The sequence below is a fragment of the Liolophura sinensis genome, chromosome 6 (genome assembly GCF_032854445.1).
Source record: "Liolophura sinensis isolate JHLJ2023 chromosome 6, CUHK_Ljap_v2, whole genome shotgun sequence".
Classification (NCBI taxonomy): domain Eukaryota; kingdom Metazoa; phylum Mollusca; class Polyplacophora; order Chitonida; family Chitonidae; genus Liolophura; species Liolophura sinensis.
Genome location: NC_088300.1, coordinates 51,826,901 through 51,852,657, shown reverse-complemented (window position 1 = coordinate 51,852,657; position 25,757 = coordinate 51,826,901). Strand labels below are relative to the sequence as shown.

The 25,757-nt window shown below is 38.4% G+C and overlaps 1 protein-coding gene across 1 annotated transcript; it reads left to right on the top strand.

Annotated features, from left to right (window-relative positions):
* Nucleotides 1-14,075: 14,075 nt before the first annotated feature.
* Nucleotides 14,076-20,873, top strand: LOC135466570 (heat shock 70 kDa protein 12A-like). The gene is made up of 8 exons (XM_064744121.1): nt 14,076-14,422; nt 14,987-15,185; nt 16,632-16,706; nt 17,732-17,857; nt 18,193-18,395; nt 18,981-19,149; nt 19,755-19,883; nt 20,323-20,873. Exons 1-8 carry the CDS (start codon nt 14,144-14,146, stop codon nt 20,799-20,801), a joined length of 1,659 nt encoding a protein of 552 aa, XP_064600191.1. The 5' UTR covers nt 14,076-14,143; the 3' UTR covers nt 20,802-20,873.
* The last annotated feature ends 4,884 nt before the right edge of the window (nt 20,874-25,757 follow it).

The following is a 25,757-nucleotide window of genomic DNA, read 5'->3' as shown; positions in this document are numbered from 1 at the left end:
GGCAGTGAGAGAGTACTGGTCATGCTCATAGGCGGTGCGAGAATACTGGTCATGCTCATAGGCGGTGAGAGAGTACTGGTCCTGCTCATAGGCAGTGAGAGAATACTGGTCATGCTCACAGCCAGTGAGAGAGTACTGGTCATGCTCATAGGCAGTGAGAGAGTATTGGTCATGCTCATAGGCGGTGCGAGAATACTGGTCATGCTCATAGGCGGTGAGAGAGTACTGGTCCTGCTCATAGGCAGTGAGAGAATACTGGTCATGCTCACAGCCAGTGAGAGAATACTGGTCACATGCAATAAGTGAATACCAGTCAAGATTGACCAAGTGCCTGTCATTCCCCTAGTCAGTGAGTGAATACTGATTACAGCCACGGGTGATAAGTGAACACTGGTCACACCTAATGTTGCATTTACGAAAAATAAGTGAATACTGTTAACAATTGACAGTTAATAAATTAATACAGGTCACTTAGAACATAAAATATGGCCTGCGTTACATTATTCGTATCAATTGATTTCATGTACAAACTGACAAATAAGCAAAAGTACCATCTTTATTTCGTTGGGTTATTTAAAAATTATATTTATTTTACTGGTACATTACGACGTTCTCAAGAATATTTCTGAATGGAGTGCTGGGCATTGGCCGAGACCACCTCAGGTTTTTAGCCAACGACCGCAAATGTCACATGTCGTCCATCTAGAACCCACATAGGAATATATATGTGGTCATGTGGTCAAGTGCTCAAATCCAGGGCCTGCCTGATTGCCTGAGTCATCACCTGAACGTCAGAAGTTTGTGTATTTGCGTTGCTGTTTTGTTCCAGTCATGTATCTGATCTCCAACGTGTTTCAAGTGAAATATACTTGAGAATGTCGTGACGCATCAGTAAAATAAAAGTCTAATTTTTGGGATTCAGGATATTAAAATTTTGATAATATTACACGTGTTATGTGAAGACAACTATGTCGCAACTATAAATTATGCATCATATTACAGGTAACTGAAATTTTATATTTTAAAACATCAAAACTATCTTTTGTGGAATCGACACCCCTTCCCTCCCCTCTTTCGCCCCCACCTAGATAATTGAGCATTAACCAGTAAACAGATTTAGCGAATCCAATAAAAAAAGGGTACAACGCCTTCATGCAGTTTCCAGCCTGCAGGGTCCGAGTTTCACACCATCGGGATACATGGTTTTGCCTCCCAGCTGTATATTAACTATATATTATTTATATTCATATGTCCATTAAGTTCAGTTTGACCCGCTACTTTCCCAGATTCTCAGGACCGGCGTAATTAAAGTGGTTTTTCGGCCAAAGGCGAAAAAGCGGATGTGTACGACTTCCTGACGTGAGCTGGCTCTTGTCGGCAAATGTCTGTAGGGTTGTCTCGAGCCGAGGGCCTACACATACACAGAGACAAAATTAGTTATAGACAAATACATGTAGGTCATATGTAATGGCATGTGTATTGTTTTGTGTATTAAGAATTTGATGATAAACATCCACTCACTCAGTGTAAATCTAAATTTGAAAGGCAGGATTACAGTGTTTGTGACTTTCAATATTTTAGGGTACCAACATGACAGCTATTTGCCGGTGATAAGAAATGACGCCTTATATCCATATACATGTATATACCATTCCATAATTGTATAAGAGAAAACGGATGACAGTTGTCCTATGTGGATATTGCCTTGTTTCCTTCGCTCGTATATCTTTTCTGACTGCCTTGGCATTTCAGCGTAATTAAGTACATGTTTTCATGTGGAATTAGCAGCGCTATACGACGAGAGAAGATGACATGTCGCGTTTATTTCACCCCAAAAAAGTTTCTCTACACCCAAAACTATGTATCTAACCATTCTGAAAAATTTGAAATTCTGAAATTATTCCTAAAAGCGGCAAACATAAATAACACGTGAATAGATTCTGAGAAGTATTTAACCTGTTTATCGAAATCTTCTAGCTACGAAACCTAACGATTGCTTAAATTAATTATAATGTATTCATATGAAGTATTAGCTCGAGGTCCAAATGACTTGTTTCCTCTGGAGCCCATTCCAAGACACCGTCCCATGGTTGAAACATTTCGAACATTGCGTGAAATGTATGGAATTTACTTAGAAATCGATTGATTTTCCCCAAGGTATCCCAAGGTTCTTATACAAACTATACTGCAAGATGGTCCCGTAAGGTTTGCGGAGTTTGCAACCTACTCCAACATAGTTTTTCAAAGTTTCTCGAGGTTTTTGTTCCTACGTACTCCAACACATCGTCCCCAATTAAGGTTTCCAATGTTTATTTTACAACTTACTCTAACATATATGGTCCACTAAAGTTTCTCGAGATTCTTTGTCAACCTACTCCAACATAGTTTCCCAAGGTTTCCAGAGAATCATTTGCAATCTACTTTAAACTAATCAGACAAGTTTCCCTGAATTTCTTTTACAACCTACGTTAAAGTATAGGTCCCAAACGTTTTCACAGTTTCCGTCACAGTCTGCTCCATCATATTTCCCCAAGCTTTCCAGACATTCCTTTAGCTCCTGTGTGCTTCAACATACATGTTTGACATAGAAGATCAATTTTGGTTGTCGATTGGTATACCAATGTCTGCTACGGCGCCCACTATTACGAAGATGTACGTTTACGAAGCAAACGTTACATTCCTTTCATCCTTGATGCCGAATAGTGAGACCTATTGCCGGAACGTTCAGAATTTGATATGTGATTCCGCTAAATGCTTGAGCTATAGGGGCTATTTACGCATTCTTGTTCATCAAGTTACTTCAACATGCTACTTTTAAAATCAAGCACGACTGAGATATCTGTAAGTTGTTTTAGAACGAAAAATTATTCTCTGACTGCGCGGATTCGAAATTTGATTCGGAGGTTATGCATACCAACAATATGAAAGTGTCATCCGTGAATTATTGAAAACTGTAGTGACGGCTCCTTTATTACATGTTGCCATCCTTCTTTGGGAACTGATGTTTTAGGTTGTTTTTCAAACAGATCTCGAGTCGTGTTTGTGCACTAAGCTTCCCCCGAGACATTGTTTTGATGTTTGTGTATTAAATATGATGACAATGCAGCATTCTGAGTAAAACTCTAGACCAGTGGCGTCCAATATATTAACGTCATCTCATAGGGGACGTGTAATTTGCTGCTATTTAAGCGTTCACATGAATAGTTAGAATAAATCCCAAAGGTTAACTGACGAGAGACGTATTCCACCGATTACGACTTACCGTTTGCTAACTATTCCACTTTGCTCGCTCCTCTGGTTTGACTCTGTAGTCTTTTCAAATGAGATTATCGAATTGTAACGTTTGTTGTCTGACTTGAAGCATGAATTATGAAAAGTGACCTTAAATTGAATAAGATTTCTGAGCAATTGACTGACGTCAACACGTCTTTTCATTCAGTCAAAACACATCAGTTAACCAACCAAACACTCATCCTACCAGTTATAAAATTGGTATGCGGAGGAATAAAAACTACAGACTTGAAACACGATATATTGGAGTGTAATCAAACAACGCGAGGATGCTGGCAATTGCATGCAGAGTAGGTGTGTGGGTGGTGTGTACATGCAGTTGACTCCATGTCCCAGAGGGCAAAGCCATGCTCATTAACATAGCTCGTTCTTTGGCTTCCAACGCAAAACTCCATCCCCTGAGAGAATTTCGGGACTTAATTGCTTAGAGATTCCGGCAAGTCTGAAACTTTACACGTCCTCTTTGGGGTGTCGTCTCTTTCCAAAAGGCAATAAAACAAAGACATATATGTTCTGGGGTACAATTAAAATGGAACAAATGGAACGCAAAATATTCGCGCCGCGGGCTTTTTATTATTGCTGAATGCTCAGGGTCGTGGGTTCTCGGGCAATGCTGTCAACAGGTCCAAACTGTGTCACGCGGGATGTATTGTGTAGCCTATATACATAATTTGAAGGTATCCGCTCCTCTCAGTGATATGCAATTCAAATGGTTCCAGAGGAAATCGGATCGGGTTTCATTTGGTTAATTAGGCAACCGAGCCGAAACTGCTTAGTTCTAGACCACTGAGTCTCCTGCTCCTACGGTGCCACGCGGAGGTGGGGACTGGCATCCGGTATCCGACCAGGACCATCGCAGAACTACGAGTGCCGATCCTTATTTCTACTTCGCTTCTGGCTGTCGGAGAAGGGAACGCCGTGTTTGGACCTCGCTCACGGGCTGATTTCTGTAACCGTTTCAATCTTCCCGCATTAGGGGACAGATTAGACTTAGTTTTACCCAGGTAGAGCTAAGCGTACCGCTTCGCAATGTCGTATTTCCGAAGGTACGATCTGACTACCAAAAACACGGCTTTACAGCGGGAGCCCTCCCCTGGAAAGTACCGCAAGCTGACTGATGACGAGGTGTACATGGAGTGGATGAGGACAAGGGGTAAGCTCTCCACCTCACCCCCAGCGACCCCACCCTTAAATAACCCAGAGGACAACCGCAAGATTTCTGGTACGGAATTTTCACCCAAGTCAGCTAGATCTAAGAAAAAACATATTAGCGAAAGTTTACTAAGATCTCTCAAGGAATCAAGCGTTGATGACTCAGACGACTTTTGCGAACAGTATGAAACAGAGTTTCTGAACAGTTCTGTGGATTCATACAGTGGGAAAATGTACGCTGTTACCAAGCGGCCTGATACTTTTGCCAACGGAGACCTGAAAAAAGGTTCTGGACAAGCTCAAGTAGAACGCGTCGAGGAATTTGTGGCCAAGACGAAGAGGCCAACATTACAAGGACCGCCTGGCAAAAAAGGATCCGTCAACAGACAGACGCGAAATGCCATCCCGCTGCCGCAGTCGGTTTCCGAGAAGAGAAAGTTTGTGCTTGTGGCCAACTGCTCTTCTAATGTTAAAGGTAAGTGGACTAAATCTATACCTGGTATGTGTAAGGAAATACTCGTGATGAACTGAGGTTTATATTTTTTTGAATGCTGTACAAGTAACATACCTTTGTCATATCTATACGTGAATGTATATGAATGACTTACATTCTGTTGAGGGTTTCGGTCACGCCAGCTGTTGGAATTTCAGCAATTCGTTCAGCCATATCATCACGTTAGAGAATGTGGATTCACAATGCGAATGTAGCTAGTGTGATTGCTCATGGAAACATGGGGTGTTGTGAATGTAGCTGAAATATGTAAATAATGCGCTACTACAGATATCCATATTAGAGTCCAGTTATGCAAGCAATAGCCATGTAACATTAATTTTTTTACCAAAAACGCAGAATATGTTTTTCACAGAAATGCCTGTCAACGATTGACTAGATGTCTCATGCGTGGTTCCATAATTAGAAAAAAAACTTACATTTAATCCTTTCTCATTTGCATAGCTCGCTAATGTTGGAGTAGCAGAGATCATCTATACATATGAACAGAAATTCAGAAACGCCTACCAGAAGACGATTTCTTTATTTTTACAGCCATTACATTACATTTCATGGCTAATTACAAACTTGTGCTTTAGAACGCTAGGAAATATGTACATTAAAAAATGTCAGTAACATACCGTGTTGCGAATGTGTACGTGACACGTCATACAGGACCACGTATACACGAGTGTGTCTAATGTATTTTTACTACCGAACCCTCACTTATACTACTTGTCCATCCCAGTATATTAAATATAAAACATACATGACTTCATAGTATTGGACTTTGAATATACTTAGGAGTAGATTAAAGATTTCATTTCCGGTAGGAAGTGGGAAGAAAACAAATGCCACACAAGGCTGACATGACCGCGCAGTAGTATAGCTTATCTCTACTTGGTACCCTGATGTCCATTACATGGGTTGAATAATGATGCATGTTTAATATGTCGTGACATCTGAATTTGTTAATAACGAAAGCGACGTACGTTAAAGAAGCGAATCAAAGCCGTAACCTGGTATATCGCTTTAATCTCTATTAAAATTTTTTGCTCTTGATTGGTTTAACGTTACTATCATTATTATTTTGGTCTGATTACGATGCTCCCTTCTTACATGTATAGTATAAATAGACCGGCCTCATTGACGACACATTCGTACAGGAATACGTTGGCCAATGTACCAGTTATAAGTTTACTGTACCTAAATAGCTGCATTTTCGGCCTTATCCCCTATAGTCCCACTCTCTTACACCGATACCCAGGTGTTAATCATTATTGCATGTTGACAATATCATCCCTGGTGCAGAAATAGCTCCTCCTAGCTCCAGATCTCTCCTTGATCATATACTGATGCCAGCTAATTGATCCCCATTTGGGTGTTGATGACCCACCCCTCACTGCGCGATTACTCGTAGAAGGTGTTGACTTTACACCCGTTCCGATGGATGTTTCTGTTGATAAAACTCAGCCAGAGGAGTGATATGTTTAGATTTTTGCGGCTGTACTCCGATTTCGGCCGTAGATAGTCCATGGGACACGGCTAATGACTGACCAGCTATTAAAGAAAGGCTGGTAACCACTGGATTAAAGCAGCGGGATATCCACCAGAACAGCTGTTGTATCACCAAGACTTTGAATACTTGAGAGAAAAAAGGAAAACTCAACTGTATATTGTGCTTCAGCTAAAGTCTGCAATAAAAACAGTTTTCATTCGCTTCTAAAATATGCCTTCATTCGCAACTTCCAATGTTAACAACCCTTTCTTTGTACAGTAGCAGTAATCCAAAGGACTACTAAAATCCTTGGTTATAACCACGGTCCACTATGTGTCCACTAAATATATCCCTCATAAAAGAAGATTAGTTTGTGGGTTAAAGTTTTCAGGGTACCGGGACTGAAAAATGTCACGTCAGAAGCTTAAAATTTGAATCTTTCCTTTTTTGCGACTTCTAAAACGGAATTAAGCAGATAACTAAATGCTGACTTGTCCCGTTCCATCGTGGTGCATACCTATACGTATAGAACGTTGCGGGAAATCTTATTGCACATTTGTTACAATGTATGATTTTTCTAGAATGTGACAATATTATGACAATTTTGTCAGAAAAAGCAGTAGTATGATTCCAAACAACGCATTGTATACCCATATATACCGGGTGTGCATCACATGTACAGTTGTAGATCATGTATGTCTTGTGGGTAAATTATTGCATGTGATACAGGTGCATATGGTCAAGTTTGACGTCGTCATTACGTACGAGAATCAAACGTGCCACTCCAGAGCTGAACCCGTGCCCCGGGAGAGCACCGGCCTATTGTTCTGGGGGCCTGGGTTGTGGATGTTGTCAGTGTTAATGTGTCCTCGTCCCTCCTGATAGAGACAGACGGGATAAGGAAAAGGGAACTGTGACATTATCCCTCGTGCCTTTATCAGCGTCACAGGCTCCGGCTCTTCTGTTCCCTATTTATGTCCCTTGACACCACCGGACTACTTTGCCCTACGCTGACAATTTCTTACGACCTGTGTTTTGTCATTGTCGCGATATATCCTCGTATAAACTCAAGACGTCGTCAAGACTGAAGGTTTTATCTTAAGAAATGTCGGTTCGTAAAAGACATTGGCGAATGGAAAGGACGTTGATAATTGAATTCCTAGCGAAACAGGCATTAGAAAGGCACGCGTTAAGGAAAATACATAGGACGAGATGTGGTTCTGTACAGGTGGTTGCGCAAGCTACGAGCGTGTTCATCAATTTATCACTGACAAGATGATACCTATTTCTTAGAATTTTTGGGACACCTCGTCTGCTCATTTTAGCCAATATATCTATAACTGTAGCAGGAATAAGAACTTTCGAAAACCCTATCTGCTTGAACATATTCTTACACAGCTATAGTGTAAAAACAATTTGTGATTTGTAAAAACTAAGCTTGATGTTGTAGACCAAGGCATATTCAGTTTCTTCAGTTTCACCTGACATTAGTTTAGTGTAAAATGCTATAAATGGCGGGTTTTTTTTCACGCAATACAACCTATTTAGTTAGAATCCGCCTAGAAATATGTCTATTTATTTCTGCTTGTGTCATGACTCACCTTGCTCCTTGCCTAAGTTTTTATGTGGTTTGTGCATATTGACCGTTGATTTAGACATTGGTTTTGTGATTATTGGAACGACCAACTTTTATGAAGCTTTGTAATAATAATAATTTTTTACTATGGTTTTCTCGATTTAAATTCACAACTTTTCTCTGGCTCTATTATGGTTTGTGCCAACGTTATACTGTGGGAAATGGTTTTGCGATAATTCGCATTTTAAAGTTTAAAGCACATAAACACATGCTCTAAAGGCGAAGTATTCTGAACATTGAAGATTGGTTGGGAGGAGGCGTGTCCTGTAACCGGTTGAAAAGGGTATCATTTGTTTTGAGTTTTAAGGGAGGTTGCCCGGGGGGTGCAACGTATAGTGGTCTGTTGTTTCTTGGACCGCACTAATGAGCTGGATGGCCGCTGATGACGGCGCCACGTGAAGATGTGTACCATCTGGGGGCCCTGAATAGTGCACGCCTTGTTGAGGGAGACCCAGCTGAAATGCCAGGCGACAGTATGCATGCCTTGTGGGTTTCTAATACGTCAGTAGGTGTGCCATATAGGTTGACATGTATAGGTGTTTGGTGCGACAACTCTAACGTGCGAAATTTATCTGCTTTTCATGACCGAACAAAACACTGCAAGTATTTTAAATAGGCAGGTTCAAGGTATGTCCATTTCAGCTAGGCGTTTGGTAGTTTGAAGAACTTGTGCTGTATGCTGCAAACATAGCTTTGAAAAATTTGTACACTAGCTGTCCGATCCACTATATATACATCCATATACCGTTATACAGGTCCATGTATACCGTTTGGGGTGGGGGGGGGGGGGGGCAAGAAATGTTTGGCATTTCAATGTCTGCATAGTTGACAGTGTTTACACGATGAATATACAGGGTTAGTATGCCAAAGCAATGCAGTTGAGGCAGCGATAGTTGTGTTAACCTTGGGAGATGATTACAGGATGTCGCATTATTTGAGTACAATAACTGGTAATATTTTGCGGTGTTATGTTTATGTTTTCTTTCACAAACAACAGGATGGAGCATTGCAGTTTTAACGACTCAGGGCAAGCGCATCAGTCAAACGCAGGCGAAGCAGATGAGATAAACTCAAGGGATGGAGCTGTCGGACATGCCGAAAAACACAGTGTGCCGTTATGGGAGGATATATCTACCCACAAGATCGGTAACCATGGGACAAAACATCACCCCACGGGATGTGAAATCGCCCCAGCATGACCTGGAACCACATTTAGACTCAGAAGATGACCAAACGCACTGTAGCTTTTCAGAACGCGAAGTTTGCGCCAACAGCACTTTCAACACTTCGCAGCAAAGTGCCTACAGCACGTCTGATAATGACACGTTGAATTCCGTGTCGTCAGATGAAGTGCATGTTTATGTGAACTGCGACGGCGAATCTAAAGACGCTACAAAAGCTACAAGAAAGAACAGTGATACGTTTAATAGTGAGGCTCAAGGACACACGTCATATGAAAACATCATGGCGTCGTCGTCTCAAAACCCAACATGACCATAGGAGATTCGGAGAAACATCTCCGAGCGGATCATCCGACATTGCTGGAGGGTCAACACCCGATGATGACCGGTCCATTAGCAGCTCCTTCCCAGGACACCTTTTCAAGAAGTTCAAGAACGCGTCATTATCCCAAAAATAAGGATAAATGGCGAAGAAGATTCCAGGCCACACAAATTTGTCAGATCAACGGCTGGCCGGAAGCCAAGACGTTTCCATAGGAACGGATGACTCCTTCGAAGCGCCATTGCAGGGAGGAGTCATCGAGGTTCCATAGACTCTGGTACTGGCTCGTATCCAGTTCGACAAGTTCATAATCATTTTGTAGTGGGTAGCCATCGACTTCGGGACAACCTACAGTGGATATGCATTCAGCTTTAATAAAGAGAAAGAAAAAATTCACATAATGAGAAAAAGGGAAGGTGGAGATCCCGGAGTGATAAACCAAAAGACTCTGACCACCATCTTGCTTACTCCAGATGAAAAGTTCCATTCATTCGGTTTCACCGCCAGGGATACTTTCCACAACCTTAAGCCACAAGAAAGCAAAAAATGGCACTATTTTGAAAAGTTCAAGATGGTACTACACTACAGTACGTAAGTGCCTTAAGTCTAGCTGGACTCAAAAGGTCCTGCATTGATTTAGCATTTTCCCCGAAAGGGTAGAAGAAGGGTGCAAAGTCTTCAGTATTCTGTCAGATGTCCTTGTTATACTTAATGTTAGAGCTTCAAACTTTTCCAAATATATTCCATTTATGTCACTGACAAAAGATGAACCAAAAGACTCTGACCACCTTCCTTGCTTACCCATGATAAAAATTTCCATTCATTCGTCTTCACCGCCAGGGACACTTACCACAACCTTAAGCTGCAAGAAAGCAAAAAATGGCACTACTTTGAGAGTTCAAGATGGTACTATACTACAGTATGGTGCCTTAAGTCTAGCTGGACTCGAAAAAACATACATGATTTAGGATTTTCCCAAAGGGTAGAAGGTGCAAGGCCTTAATATTCTGTCAGAGGTCCTTGTGATATTTTTATGTAGAGCTTCAAACTTTCCAGATATATTCCATTTATTTCACTGATTCAGATGATATGTGGATGTATTTTTAAGCCAAAAAATATTGAATATTTGATTTCCTTTTTAACACCCTAAACCTATTCAATATTTGTCCAATTTGTGTATTAAAACAAAACCATGTATGCAGTTGAACTAAATTCTTTTAGTCAATCATTTTCATTGGAAAGGAATGTACATTGTTAATTTGAAGATGGGTTTCAGTTTGCATAGTTTAAACTTTTAAAAAGGCATGATTTACTTAACATTTTTCTGGGATTTCAGTCAACTTTGATGACCATTACTGTTAGGCATATATTTGTTTTCATTGATCATCTACTCTTTGACATGTTTACCTTAATTGATCACGGCTTGTACGTATCATCATGTAGCAGTATTGTCTAGTAGAAATTCGAACAGGCCTTTGTATACTTCAAAAGCTCAGGACATTTATGACTTATGTAAATTCCACAAACTTATGTGAGACCCTGCCCTGTAAATTTTACGGTTCAACTAGGTAACATTCCAAACATGACCTGGCATACATTGCAAAAGGGAACATATTCTTTTGGGAATTCAAGCCATTTGTTCATGTGCGTCTGACATTTAACTTGGGTCAGTAAACTTATTCAGGCATTTTATATTTGTAGTAATTTCAAAACAAATGTGATGAAGTTCAGCATTACTTTTATCTGGCTGAATAAAATTCATAAGGTGGGTTCCCCCTGCTCTCTGCAGGGTTTCCTCATGCCATAATGCTGCCTGCTGTCATATAAGTGAAATAAAGGGAAACAAAAATTGAAAATGGCATAACCATGAGAAGAATGACCATTGAAAATTGTATCTGAAGATACTTTTACTTGTTTGTCTAATTTCCATCCTTTCAAATGCATAAACTATGTCATTAAACATACATGGACCACAAGGAAGGTGAAGAAATATTTTGGGAAAAGTATGTTTAAAACTGGACTGTGTGATGGTGATGTTCACAATGTGTGCATATATAAGTACAACAATTTGGCAGATGAAACACAACCAATGGAGGGTTTCTACTAATATGACCTTCTTCCGTTACAAGTTGGGTTTCCTTTAGTAAACATGTACAATTTTTTTACATTCATTAGACATCATGACTCCGTAAAATGTGCATTAAGGTGTAATGGTTCTCCAAATTAGACGGTTTCACCTGATTCCAGCTTTTACACCTGTCCTGATCAGACCAGGTGTGACTGGGAATTAACTAATCTATTATTACCTGCTGGTGCATGTGACCTGGTTAACATACCTTTCTTAGCCTTTAACAAGTTCAGTCATGTAAATGGTTGGTGAACTAATCTGTATTCATCAATGTTGTCTAAATTATGTCCTAGGCATTCTTATTCTGTGTCTGTCTGTGTTGGACATGATGGAGGAGAAATGCTTACATTTGAATGTGTGTGTTCAAAGGCACAAGATGGATACCTGAGCTGAAAAGTACAAGATGTATATCTTGATGTATACCTGAGCTGAGGCGTCAGATGTATACATGTACCAGAGATCAAAGTCACCATATTATATATGTCACTGCTCTTCCAACATGATGTATACTGGAGTTTAAAGGCACAAAATATATACCTTAGCTGAAAGGCACTAACAAAATATATACCTTAGCTGAAAGGTACCAACAAAAATATATACCTTAGCTGAAAGGCACTAACAAAATGTATACCTGAAATCAAATGCACAACCTGTGTACTTGAATGTAAACTCACAAGATGTGTTCTAAGCTTAAAGGCACAAGATGTATACATATACTGGTAGTGTATTGTTAAATTTGGCATAATGTATACTTTAGATGAAAGGCACAAAACATACCAGTATACATGTACCTTAGCTGAAAGGCACAAAAAGTGTACACGGAATATATACCTATACTTATTAGTGTGACTACAGGAAAAAAATGAAAGCTTCCTGTTGACTCAGTAATTTCTGCATTTTCTTTTGCTATCATCAGGACCTAAGTGATGATAGCAAAAATGAAATGCTGAAATATTGGTGTGTATTACCTGAAACTGCAGTAGATTAGTGGATCAGATTGTGTATACCTGTACCTATACAGGTAGCCTATTGCTAAACTTGTCTAACTAGCAACAGCTTAGTATGCAAGGACTAAATGGCCTGTGTTTGAGAGTTTGTCAGTTCTACAGCACATTTATCTCTTATATTCAGTAAAACGCGAAAAAAGATTAGCTAGACCAGTACCCATTTTGGCAACAAATTTGTAGGTCAGTTTTTTATGTATAACTTTTTGACACCATATTATATTGTGTCATAACCTGGACAATATCATTTTCTGCAGAACTAAGGTTTGTTAAAATGGTTCGTAATACAGGTTCAAGACCTTGACCATATTTAATGACCTACTGGTAAAGGCCTCTTGATCAGGAACCCAGGATTACCCAGAAAGTCACTATACAAATAAAAGAAATGCCAGAAATGGCTAATAATTAGTCTGACTTACACCAAAGCTTTTTGTGCCACTCAAATAGGTTGACATTAATGGGCTATTGTTTAATGTTCTCAGTACACAGATGTACATGTCATTGCATGATTCACCAGGGATGTTACATTTGGATTGGCTACAAAAGAATTCCTTTTTTGGGCGTTACCCACAAAAAGCTTTTGTTTTTTGTTTTTTATAGGGCTTGCGATATCAGAATAGGTCAAGAGGAACTTGACACAACAACGTAGTTAAGATTTTGCTCTGCTCTCTCATACATCAGGAGAGTTTTCTTCGCAACCAGTGTGATATTTTGGGAATTCAGAATTAAGGCAGTATGAAAGAAACATGACCATAAAGGCAACTAAAATATATAACTAAATATAGTGTATTTCACCTAAAGTTTAGAATTTTCGAGTGGCACCATTTGGTTCAATTGATTCATCCCTCTTAGATGACCAATTAAGAGTTTCTTGTGAAGCTGGCATCAAAAGTAGCATTTTAAGGCATTTTTGCCCTTCTGAAAGTGATATTTTACATACCAGTGTTTAATTGAAATACAGTATGTGTACTTTTTTAACAAGATTTTTTTACTTAACCACATAGATTCTTACAAGTTTAGATTCTAAGGTGACCTTTATATAGACCGTACCTTGTGAATTGTTGTACTATTCACAAGGCATGAAAATTTATACTTTAATGGACCCCATGAATTCACTTCCAGTTTGTATAAACAGAATTCCTGTCATAGTACACATTTAATACAAGAAAACTTTATTGACAAATACTGTGATGAAACAGACTTATGAGCATTCTTTGTGGTTTTCATGACATATGATTGTTGTTATTTCTTAACTTTAAACATACATCTGTACATTCATAGACATTTAGCATTTGAAGGGTGTGAGGTAAATGGATTTAATATGAATAAATCAACAGAATTGTGTACCATACAGGGAAATTTATGTCTGTTTTATTGGGCAGTGAAGAAATTGCCATGGCGGTTTTTCCTATGCCCAAATCTGTCATATTTTACATGTTTGATGTTAAAGTTGGAAGTTGTGGAAGGATCAAACTTCATACCTTTTACCTTTTTACAGGAAATAAACAAGGAAACCTGCTTGCGTTCCAGCAATGGCAGTCTCATCCCAGCTCTCAATATTTTCACTTTTGCTTTGGAGTTTTTCAAGACACATGCTCTCCAAGAGCTAAGTGATCTGTCAGGTACTCGCATGCTTAACGAGGACATCAGGTGGGTGATCACAGTACCTGCCATATGGAGAGCACAGGCCAAACAGTTCATGAGGCAGGCTGCATACAAGGTGAGAACACTGTCGTAAAATTGTCATCAGTATGACTTGGGTAGGATGGGTGTGCTTACTTTATGTCTCAGGGCAAAAGTCCAAAAATCATAACTATTAAATACTATACGTTGACAACATGAATTTGTACAAGGTAAACTTATGTTTTGAACCATCAAGTTGTTGACAGTTTTGAAGGTACCACTGGTCATACTTGCACAACCATGTAAACACAATGTATGAATGTATAAAAACTTCGTAATAGCTTAAAACTACAAGAAACCGGTGTTTATAAGGTTTGCAGTGTGATGGGTTCCATTGATGACCTGGAGTAGTATTGTATTTGCCAAGTCCCATATTCAAAAGGACAAAATAGCTGTGATAAAGCAAAGACAGCTTGTTTCTTGCTTTTGGTAAATCTTATCAAGATTTTTTGGAGAAGGGTTTCCTCAACAGTGGCATATGATGCTCGGATATAATGTTATATGTTTAAAAGCCAAGCCAATAAAATCTCTATTACTTTTTCATAAGCTTTCATGTTTTCAGCAATTTGCATGATTCCATGTAATGTATCCCTCACCACAGGCAGGAATCGCTTCTGAGGATTGCCCTACTCAGCTGCTGATTGCCTTAGAACCCGAAGCTGCGTCTGTGTGCTGCAGGAAGCTCCGCATGCACCAGATGGTCCCCGACCCCCGATCATCACCACTGCCTCTGATGGTACCAAGGCGAGCCACCAGCCAACCCAAAAACCTTGACCATGCCTTACCAGATATAAAGGAAGGTGGGCAGAACTTGGATGTTTTGATCTATCAAAGCATGCTGCTTTAGTTTTAATTTTGTCCAGAAGTAAAAATAATTCTAAAATTACCTTTTGTTATTGTTTGCATGTTTTTATAATGATTTACAAAGGAAAGAAATGTTTTAAAATGAATTAATACTAATACAAAGTCTCCTATATGGTGAACAGTATATCTGTCATAGTCAGTATGAAATGTTTCTACAGTGTAGTGTAACAGAGTGCTCCAGAGACAGAAGCACTTTCAGCTGACTTGATTTGATAATTGGTTTTATGATTTCTGATATATTCAGGTTATTAAATAAGACACTGAACAAAGTATTTTTACATGATATACTACATTGTGTGCTGGTCCTTGTGATATTTAACTGTCCATGCATGAAAACTGTAGGCCTACTGGTGAAAGAAAAGGGAAACCACAAGATAGTTCATATCTATATCTACCTGGCCATTGTTGTACTATTCACAAGGCATGAAAATTAATACTTTAATGCACCCTATGAATTCACTTCCACTTTGTATTCACCTGTGATGTGTTTACTTTTTAAATGGTGTCAGCCTATTGAACCCTACTGTACTACACCTTATGTAGGGTTAATGTCTTTGGTCTGTCTGTGTTTATCTTTTGAGATGCATGCCACATATTCCAGAACCTTTCCCATCATCTGCATGCATGCATGGATCCTGTTTTCAGAATTTGTATGTTTTGTTTCAAAGTTTTGATATGGAATGTCACTATGACCTTGTGTTGGAACTGGTTACACCTGTATGACCTTGTGTTGGAACTGATTGCACCTGTATGACCTTGTGTTGAAACCGATTGCACCTGTATGACCTTGTGTTGAAACTGGTTGCACCTGCATGACCTTGTGTTGAAACTGCATATTTGTACCACGATGACAAGAATGTAGCTTGTTTATCCTACGTGTAAACAAATTATTAAGTTTACATATGGAAATGGGCATGAAAACTTCAACTTGCTTAAGCCTGATTACTGTAATATAAATAATGTTCTTTTTTGTTCCAAGATGATTGATGAATTGCTTTGCATGCAGACCTAAATTTATATTTAATTTTCCATGCTACTTGTGTTGTAATAATGTAATAATAATTGTAATTGTTAATTTTCCATGTGCATTTTTATTTTTTTTTATTTTTATTTCTTCTATCAGTATGCTTTTTCCTAAGAAACAATATTCGCCCACACTACGTATTTTGCACAAGGCACATGCTGTTGGACATGGCCACACCTTGTATTATCCCCCTTCATATACCTGCACATGGTTACACACTGCACAATTATCAACAAGTCTGTTAACGCCTTCTCCGGCCTGTTTTTGTTGTGTCCCATTTTCTTTGTCCAATAAAGTGTAGAATAAGAAAGAGTAAACAAATCCTGTAGTACATAAATGGCCACTGCCTTATTTTCAGATCCTAACACCAAAGCTTCCGAGTCAGTATCACTGTCAGGTTTTCCTCAAACAAAGGAATCTGATCTTACCAAAGGTTTGTTACAACAACACTTCTTGTTTCACATATGACATCTACTTGGACCCAAAGCCCTCATTTCTCAGTCCACCCTGATGGAAAACTTATGAACCTATCCTTGCTGGAGCCCCATAAAACAGTCCCAAGCTAAGCACTTTTCTGTTCATCTTTTGTCTTTACATTCAGTGTTACACTTCTACTTGTACTTTTCATTTTTATGTAATAGATTACACATTTCTGTGTGCTTTTTGTTCATCTTGGAAATTAGGTCACTCTTCTCTGTGTACATTTGTATTCATCTGTTGTGTAATATGTCACAGTTTCTTGTGTACTTGTGTATCTTTTATGTTATATATCATAATTATTTGTACACTTATTCCCATGGGATACCCAAAGCCTTTGTTACATTCTGTATATCCTCCCCGTAGTGTAACATTTTCCCCTATACAATTTTCATGTTACTTTGCTCACCTGGAAATACTGTATCCTGGTTTTTCAGTTCATGTGTTATTTCTGGTCGTGACCAACGCTGATTGTTAATCATATGGGTATTTCCTCAGGAAGTGCCTGTAACCCAAAGATAGATTCATCAGCTGGAAATTTACATGTACTGATCTCATCAACAGTTCTCACATTTGTGTACATCATAGTAACAAAATGCAACACTTAAACCTTTATGTTAAGAACTGTTAACATGTATAGCCATTGCATGTGAGTTTGCATACATATTGTGGTGATGGTTTGAAGATCAACATTTGCATGCAATAATATATGGAATTGTTTGGTTTGGTTTGGTTTGGTTTGGTTTATAAAAATTTACACTCAGAATTGGAAAATTAAAACATCTTTTGGAGGAGATACTGGTACTTCATTTTATATTTTTGACAGTTTTGACTGAATGGGGTTAGAGGTATGGTCGAAAAACAAAATGATTACACTCAAGAGCTAAAGTTCAGTATGTTGGATAAATATTTATATATACACATATATCTATATATACAGTTACGGTGTATTGTGTATTGACTGAGGCTTTTGTCCCACAGGTACCCGCTACATGGTGGTAGACTGTGGAGGTGGGACTGTAGACATAACAGTGCATGAAATCCAGGACAACAGGGGGAGGCTGCGGGAGCTGTACAAGGCCACAGGGGGACCATATGGATCTGTGGGTGCGTGCTCACTGTCATACATGAACCTAGCATCCCATACTTTCTGTTTGTTCGTATATTGCTGTTCAGCTGTGGTCTACATGCACTTACTCCTCCACATACTTGTATTATCCAATATGGATGAAGTTTTTTGTACAGACTGAGAGATTTTGTGTCATCTTACATAAAATTTGAAACCAGCTATATTTGTGCATATGTTATTCATATTTAATGATTCCCTTGAGCTAGTATTCTGAAAAAAAGGAAAGAAATGAATAAACCTTGACATTGAACTGTTGAGGAATTGGACATTTGTCAGTGTAATAAAAATAACTGAACTGCTTCTTGACTTTCAGGTGTGGACATTGAGTTTGAGAACCTGTTGTGTGGGATTTTCGGCACAGATTTTATCCAGCACTTTCAGCAGAAGAGACCTGCAGGGTGGGATGACTTAATGATTGCGTTTGAATCTCGTAAACGGTCAGCATGTCCGGACAAACCTAACTCCCTCAATGTGTCACTACCGTTTTCATTCATAGACCTGTATAAGAAATCAAAGGTATGTGGGTTGTTATACCAATGTGCAATGTTTAGGAAATAAGGCTAATATACGATTCACTTAAACTTCTGCACAGTTTTGCCCCTTAACCATGATCTTAACCATGAAGTTTGCTTCACCACACTTTACTGTGTGAAAATGGCACTTTGCTGTTTTATTTGCTTAATTGCCATCCATTGTTGCATTCAACATTATTTCAGACATGTCATGAAGATGATTCCCTCTCACAAACAAGTCTTTATAATTTCCAGTGACTGGGGAAGCACTATAAAAATGCTAACCATGTAAATGACATGATAACACCAAAGTTCACACAAGACACATATTCCTGGCCATCAGATATACATGATATATTTGCTTATGCTGAACCCATGAACCCAGAGAAAAGAAGTAGCAGGATTGTCAGCTGTGAAGGCTTTAGTGTAAATCTCATTTTGGGATTGGATGATCCATTCAGGTACTTACAACATGACTGGTTTTTCACAAGTCTGTTGAGTGTAGTATAATCATGTCAGACTTTACATCCAAGTGAAAGCCATTTGAAGTGTATCAAGGACCTTACATTTTCATACCTGTGTTAAACAGGGTGGTCAGGTAGAGAGTGCAGTGAGGAAGTATGGTGACCCCAACATACGCTGGTCCTCCCAGGGCATGTTACGCCTTGCCCCAGAGGCAATGAGGAGGCTGTTTCTCCCCACCCTCAACCGAATCAAGCAGACCATCGGGGACATCATGAACAACCCAGATGCCAGAGGTGAGCCTATTGCTGTCTGGGTGTGCGTTTGTATGTAGTTGGGAGGAATTGCCAATGGACCATTCATAGTTTGGAGTTAAGCATATTTCTATAGATAAATAGATTAGAAGTTTAGAAATTTATTAAATGTATGCTAATTTTTGTGTAAGGCACATATTACATGTGGTATTATTAAAATGTAACAACAATGTCTTGTATGGATGTACCTAACTTAGGAAAAGTGCCAAAACACAGTGAGTGTCCCGTGTTTTAACTGTCTGTGGTACAAGGGGAATAACTCTTGCATGTACATCTGCATGGCATTCTGACTTGTGCCTTCGTCGGACTGAGGGGAACAACTCTTGTAAGTTAACTTTCATCGACCAGATTCTTAAACTTTTCACATAATATAATCTGCATTAGCATAGAGGAGTATATTAATCTCACATATACATGCACCCAGTCCATGTGTAGAAATAGTTTCACTTTAAAGATGCTGCGTTTTGTTGTAGTCGTGTTTTTTATATATTCATATTTTACAACATATGTACACAAGCACAGACAGTTTTGCTGTTAGTTGTTGTTCCCATTCTGTCATTTGTAATGTATGATGTTTGATCCTGCAGGCCTGAGTTACCTGTTCTTGGTCGGAGGATTTGCCGAGTCCAGAATCCTACAGAGTGAAATCCGAAAGGAGTTTGGGCACATAGTACGAGTTATCATACCACAGGGCGTATCGCTGGCCATATTAGAAGGTGAGTGTGGTTAATTACCTGTTATCTTCTTGGAAATGATTAATTGTTTATGGGATTGGTGTTTTATGCCGCACCATTGGAAATACATACAGTACATTTTATTGTAATGGTGTGTTTGGTTCAAGGCTGGTGAATTTTTACAATGTTGCAGTATATAGGATATTTAAAATTCACAAATAGATAAAAATATTTGTCTCAAGTTTTATAAATTTTGGAAATGAAACATTGACAGTGTTATTCCTTCTTTGAATCCTACTAATACAGAAAATGTTTGTTATAATTTGCTTACAAATATCTAAATTGAACCTTAGATGCTGTTCTGTTTGTGCAGAAGCCATCATTGGTTGACACTGGGTTTATTTCATTTTTTGAATCCAACATGTACTCATCTGGAACGTGCTGTTTTGTTTTGCTTACAAATGTCTGAATTGAACCTCAGGTGCTGTTCTCTTCGGGTGGGACCCATCAGTGGTTAACATTCGCCGCTCACGGCTGACCTATGGGATTGGAGTCCTCAACCGGTTTGATCCAACGAAACACCCGGAGGAGAAAAAGCTAAGTAAGAATGGAGTTGATTGGTGCACGGATGTGTTTGAGTGTTTCGTCAAGATCAACCAGGAGGTGTCTCTGGGAGACACAGTGTTGAGAAGTTACACACCCGCCAGACCAGGCCAGCGCTCAACCATCATCAATATCTTCTGCTCTGAGCGACCTGATGTTAGATTCGTGACAGATGATGGAGTGCGGCGTTGTGGAACACTCTGTCTAGATTTAACAGACAGCCAGTACCAGCCTATGCCAAACAGACGAGAAATTCAAACAAGGATGTTCTTCGGTGACACAGAGATCAAAGTTACAGCCCTTGATGTGGCGACGGGAAAGTTTGTGCGAGCAGGAATTGATTTCCTTAGCAAATAAACGGCAATCATTTGTTACAAAATTCATTCAGTTTGCAGCTTTATGATATCACAGGATTTGGACAAAATAATACACTACAAAAGACTTCATTACTGAGTGGTGATGCTGTGTGGTTGCTTTACATATGTAACCACAAATGGACCACTGAGAAGTTTGGTTGTGGTTGTAAATGTATAATACTGAAAGAAAAGAATGAGTTTCAGTTTAGGAGTTGTTTCCTCAAGCTGAAATGTAACAAGATATACACCTGCACTGCATGTATAACTTAACTGATTGTTGCGAGACAGGTGCCAGGTGAATGGGACTACCTGAACATCTTTATCACTACAGTTGGACTACTGTTTAGTAAACATATACTTCCTCTCCGGCCGTCTGTGGGAAGGCCTTTCAGCAAGCTGCGGATGGTCGAGGTGGTTTCTTCCCACCATAATGCTGGACGCAGTCGTATAAGCGAAATATTCTTGAGTACGGCGTAAAACACCAATCAGATAAATAAATAAATATTAAACATATAATCTCATTCACATTGTACAATGGTACTTGACTTGTTGCATGTGGCTATGATAATAAAATAGAAAATAGTACATCCTGTAATTGATTCTGTTTGTATCCTTCAACTGCACCTTGTTTCATATCTTTTTGGTTTTGGATATTTGGCTATGCCAGCAAGTTAGCACCACATCCTGTGAAGGCAATTTGGAGCATGCAGTGAGTCTGAACTCCAATGTTTATGTGTAGTTACGAGAAACAATGTGAAACTTTGCACACTATCCATATATCACTGATGAACATCTTATCTGTACGGTTTCACAACATGGACTGCAGTTATATGGGTGCATTCCGCACACGATTGTTTAGTTTATGTGCTGGAGATATTAACATGTGCATAAGTCGACTGCTTTAAGAAAGACAACACAATAATTTGTACTTTTTATAATAAAGATTTCAGATTTGCCCACAGTATATTTGTAATTACCATACTAGTGGAATGACCACTTTGTTGAAAAGATTTGGTATCTACTATTCAATTCATTTACAGCACTGAATAGATTCAATAAATGTAAATTTCACATCATATGCATGGTCTTCACGTCACATTGTACATGGACTGCTGGGGCCTCCGTGGCTCAGTCGGTTAGCACGCTAGCGCAGCGTAATGACCCAGGAGCCTCTCACCAATGCGGTCGCTGTGAGTTCAAGTCCAGCTCATACTGGCTTCCTCTCCGGCGGTAAGTGGGAAGGTCTGCCAGCAACCTGCGGATGGTTGTGGGTTTTTCCCTGGGCTGTGCCCAGTTTCTTCCCACCATAATGCTGGCCGCCGTCGTATAAGTGAAATATTCTTGAGTACGGCGTAAAACACGAATCAAATAAAAATATAAATACATAAGAACTGGCAGTAAAATGTATTTCATTTCAAAGAAGTAACTCTGGGAAAAACAAACTGCTCCCTGTGCACCTTAATTAATTTCATCGTGGAAATGAAACCTCAGACAAATGGATTCACCAGATCTCACCCAGTCACCCACAGACAGGTTAAGGTGTGTGTGGTTTATGCAACATTTCAACCAATACATTATCATGATGACAAATCAGATATTTTTATGTGTCAGATACAACCTTTCTCAGGACTTGAACCCAGGTCTCCTAATTTTCAGACACACCCTTCTGATGTTGGAGAGATTTACAAATGGAGGGAAGCTGTTACATTGTGTCTGATGGGTATAACTTCATTTATGCTGAGATTACATGTATTAAGAAAGACCACATTCCATTTCACAGTTTTCTTTATTCAACTATCGTCCAACTTCTTGACTACATACGTTCACAAATATCATCAATTAATATCACACAAAATTTCTTGGTTTGAACCATATAATATTACATTTCAAAAAAAAAAAGATTTTAATGTTTATTTGATTATGATGATAGTTACTGAATTGTGAAACAACTACAGCATCATTACCACTCGTGTTTTTTTACCATGTACATGTACTTCATGGACCATTCAATCTTTACAAAAAATAAAAATAAAAAAAAATTATGAATAAAGACTGACAAATCTTCCTCTTCATTTAACACCACTTGAACAAGCAGTTTTGCCATTCAAGCAGATGTGTATGACATACAAATACCAAGATTAAGTTAGTTCATACATTAGGAAGTATGTACACAGAATCAATAATATTTTTCACAGATATATTAATTTCATATTTCACAACAATGACTGCCACACCTATGACGTAAGACAAGAGAGTTAAACATAGAAAACAGTCCCTTGTTGGACTTTGTGAAACAAAACCTGACAATTTCACTTCAACAGGCCATTATCTTTTCCAATGACATGATCTAAGACACAGGTACATGAATATATTTTCATGCTGGAAGGAGCCATGAATGTTGCTAATAGAAAGTTATATCTACCAATAAATCACGCCCAAGAAACTGTAACATTAAGGCTTTCACAACTGCCACATCTCTCTGTTGTATCAGACACTGAAATTGTTTTTGTCTTTTTTTCCTCATTATACCAGGTCAAAGTTTTTGGCAGACATATGGCCAGAAAATTCAACTTATTTTACATGCAGTAATTTTCTACCAACAGCCTATCACAAGGAAAAATATTTATGCCTAGGTCTTACATAATATTGCAGTAGTTTACATAATGGAAATGTCACCAATAAAGATTACTAGCACGTTTTGGAAGAAGATACATGACTTCTTATGAATGAACACAAAACATAATATCTTAAAGGTGTATAGGTAACTCAGCACTGCTTCACATCTTTGAGTTGTTCTGCTGACATCAAGGGAGATTACTCTTGCTATACATACAGCTATTTACATCACTTGTACATCTCTTCCTTGGCCATTCTGCTACAAGGAAAATAAACGATTGCATTATTAGAATGATACACATGTATACTCTGAATTAAATGACTTCAATATCCAATTTTCAAAGACTAATTTAAATAACTGAATATTGCTTCATGATTTTCTGGTAAGTAAAGAAAACCCCAGGCTTAGCTGTTTTATATTTCTTTCATTATTTAATATCATTAATTTTACAAATACCTTTCTATGCCATGAAAAATCTAATAAATTTGATTTATTTTTTTGAATGGTGATTTATGCCGTACTTAAGAATACTTCACTTATACAATGACGCCCAGATTTATGGTTGGAGGAAAGCAAGCAAGAAATCTAATAAACATGGGACAGTCCACCTCCTAAAACTAGAAAGCTTGAGCCAGCACTGCAAGTACAGTGAAACTTGTGACAACATACTGATTCACAAGCATGAAAAGAGTTTGGATATGCCAATCAGCACTGTCGGTCCACTTTTTCTCTACTCAGGTGTTTATGCTTGCAATCTGTCATAATCTGTCATCTGTCACTAGATAATCTGGTTCCACCACGTTTAACCATACCTGTACTTGTATTGATAAAATACACTTGAAACTCTCAGCAAACCACTCTTCATGTTTTTTTATATATTTATTTCATTGGTGTTTTACTCCGTAACTCAAGGATAACTTCACGTTTATTAGGTCATCTAATCACAACCTCACTATTTCTCATCTATTCGCACCTATTGCTTCCACTCTTGTTGAATAAACTTCATGACAGGTGACTCGATTTGTGGACCATATAATGGGTTGAGCTGACAGAGGAATGTACACAGCCAACTGAAAACAAAACAGCCATGAGAGATGTACATGTAAATCATTAAAACATTTCAACACATAAAATTATCTGTTTGATCAATGTTTAAACAACACTAAAAATTTTCACAAATACAGGTATTTTCTGGTTGTTGGGTTTATGATTAAATCCAACATAAATTGTGCATATGTGATTATCAGCAATAGGGATAAGTAGTAAACTATGGTGAAATATTTATATATATAAAACATTATATCCATGTGTTATAACATGACTACAGTAGTTACACTGATCTCTGACCCATACATGTACCTTATTTGATTATACCTTTATGATGCATATGAAAATTTACAATATATTTACAAATACACCAACATGCATGTACTTCAAAACTGCGCAGATATCTGTATAAAGTGCCACACGGTGACATGATTATATAATGTATTTTAACCTAAAATTCCTCCCCAAAACGTTCATTTTAGATGCAAAAAAAAAAAAAAAAAATTATAAAATACTACATTCTGTGATGGAGCTTGCATTTTTCTTTCTAAAGATATCTTCCTACCTTCCACCTAAACCTCAAAACGCCTTTCTAAGGTCAATAAAACTCTCCAAATAACCAAAGTTTTTACTTACAAAAGATAACAGCAGGCGGCAGTCAATGCTAATACTGTCTGTATTACCCTGAAAAGAAGCAAAAACAAAATTCACCTTCAATATCACACATTCAAAGAGGCTGAATCTGAGAAAGTTCAAATGTCAAAACATAATGACCCCATTTCAATCTATCAATAAACACATATTTCAATTCACTTGAATTCATTAAAATGAAAAACAATCTGTGGATTACACTGTAAAACTGATAATTACATAAAGGAATATTGGGTGCATTAAATCACAATTTTGAAATATAAAAATGTGCAAACGAATTACTTAATCAGCTTATAAATACACAGCTGCCATCATACCCAATGATTGGCAGGATTAAGGTCAGATGCTTCTGTTGATAGGGACAGCCTAGTAGTCAGCCTGAAAAGAGTGCATGTATAGCTACATGTATGCGTATACCTACCTACATGCATGAACCCAACTTTAGAAGAGCAAATTCCTTGGTTGTGACCCACATAACATCATAAGCTTAGGCATACCATAGTACTAATGTTGAAACTACGTGGTTGTGAAGACAGCAGTTCAAATGAGTGGCTCAGAACCTGAAGTTATCTTTATACATGTACATGTGATGCACAGAATAGAAATATATATGTTAGAATTCAGATGGAATGAAGTTGAATG

Bases quoted from the DNA above. Each gene is read 5' to 3' on its own strand.
- LOC135466570 (XM_064744121.1), top strand. From the start codon at position 14,144: ATGTTAAAGTTGGAAGTTGTGGAAGGATCAAACTTCATACCTTTTACC. The intron at 14,423-14,986 runs GTGAGAACACTG...CCCTCACCACAG, and splicing joins TGAGGCAGGCTGCATACAAG to GCAGGAATCGCTTCTGAGGA. The intron at 17,858-18,192 runs GTGCGTGCTCAC...CTTGACTTTCAG, and splicing joins GGGACCATATGGATCTGTGG to GTGTGGACATTGAGTTTGAG.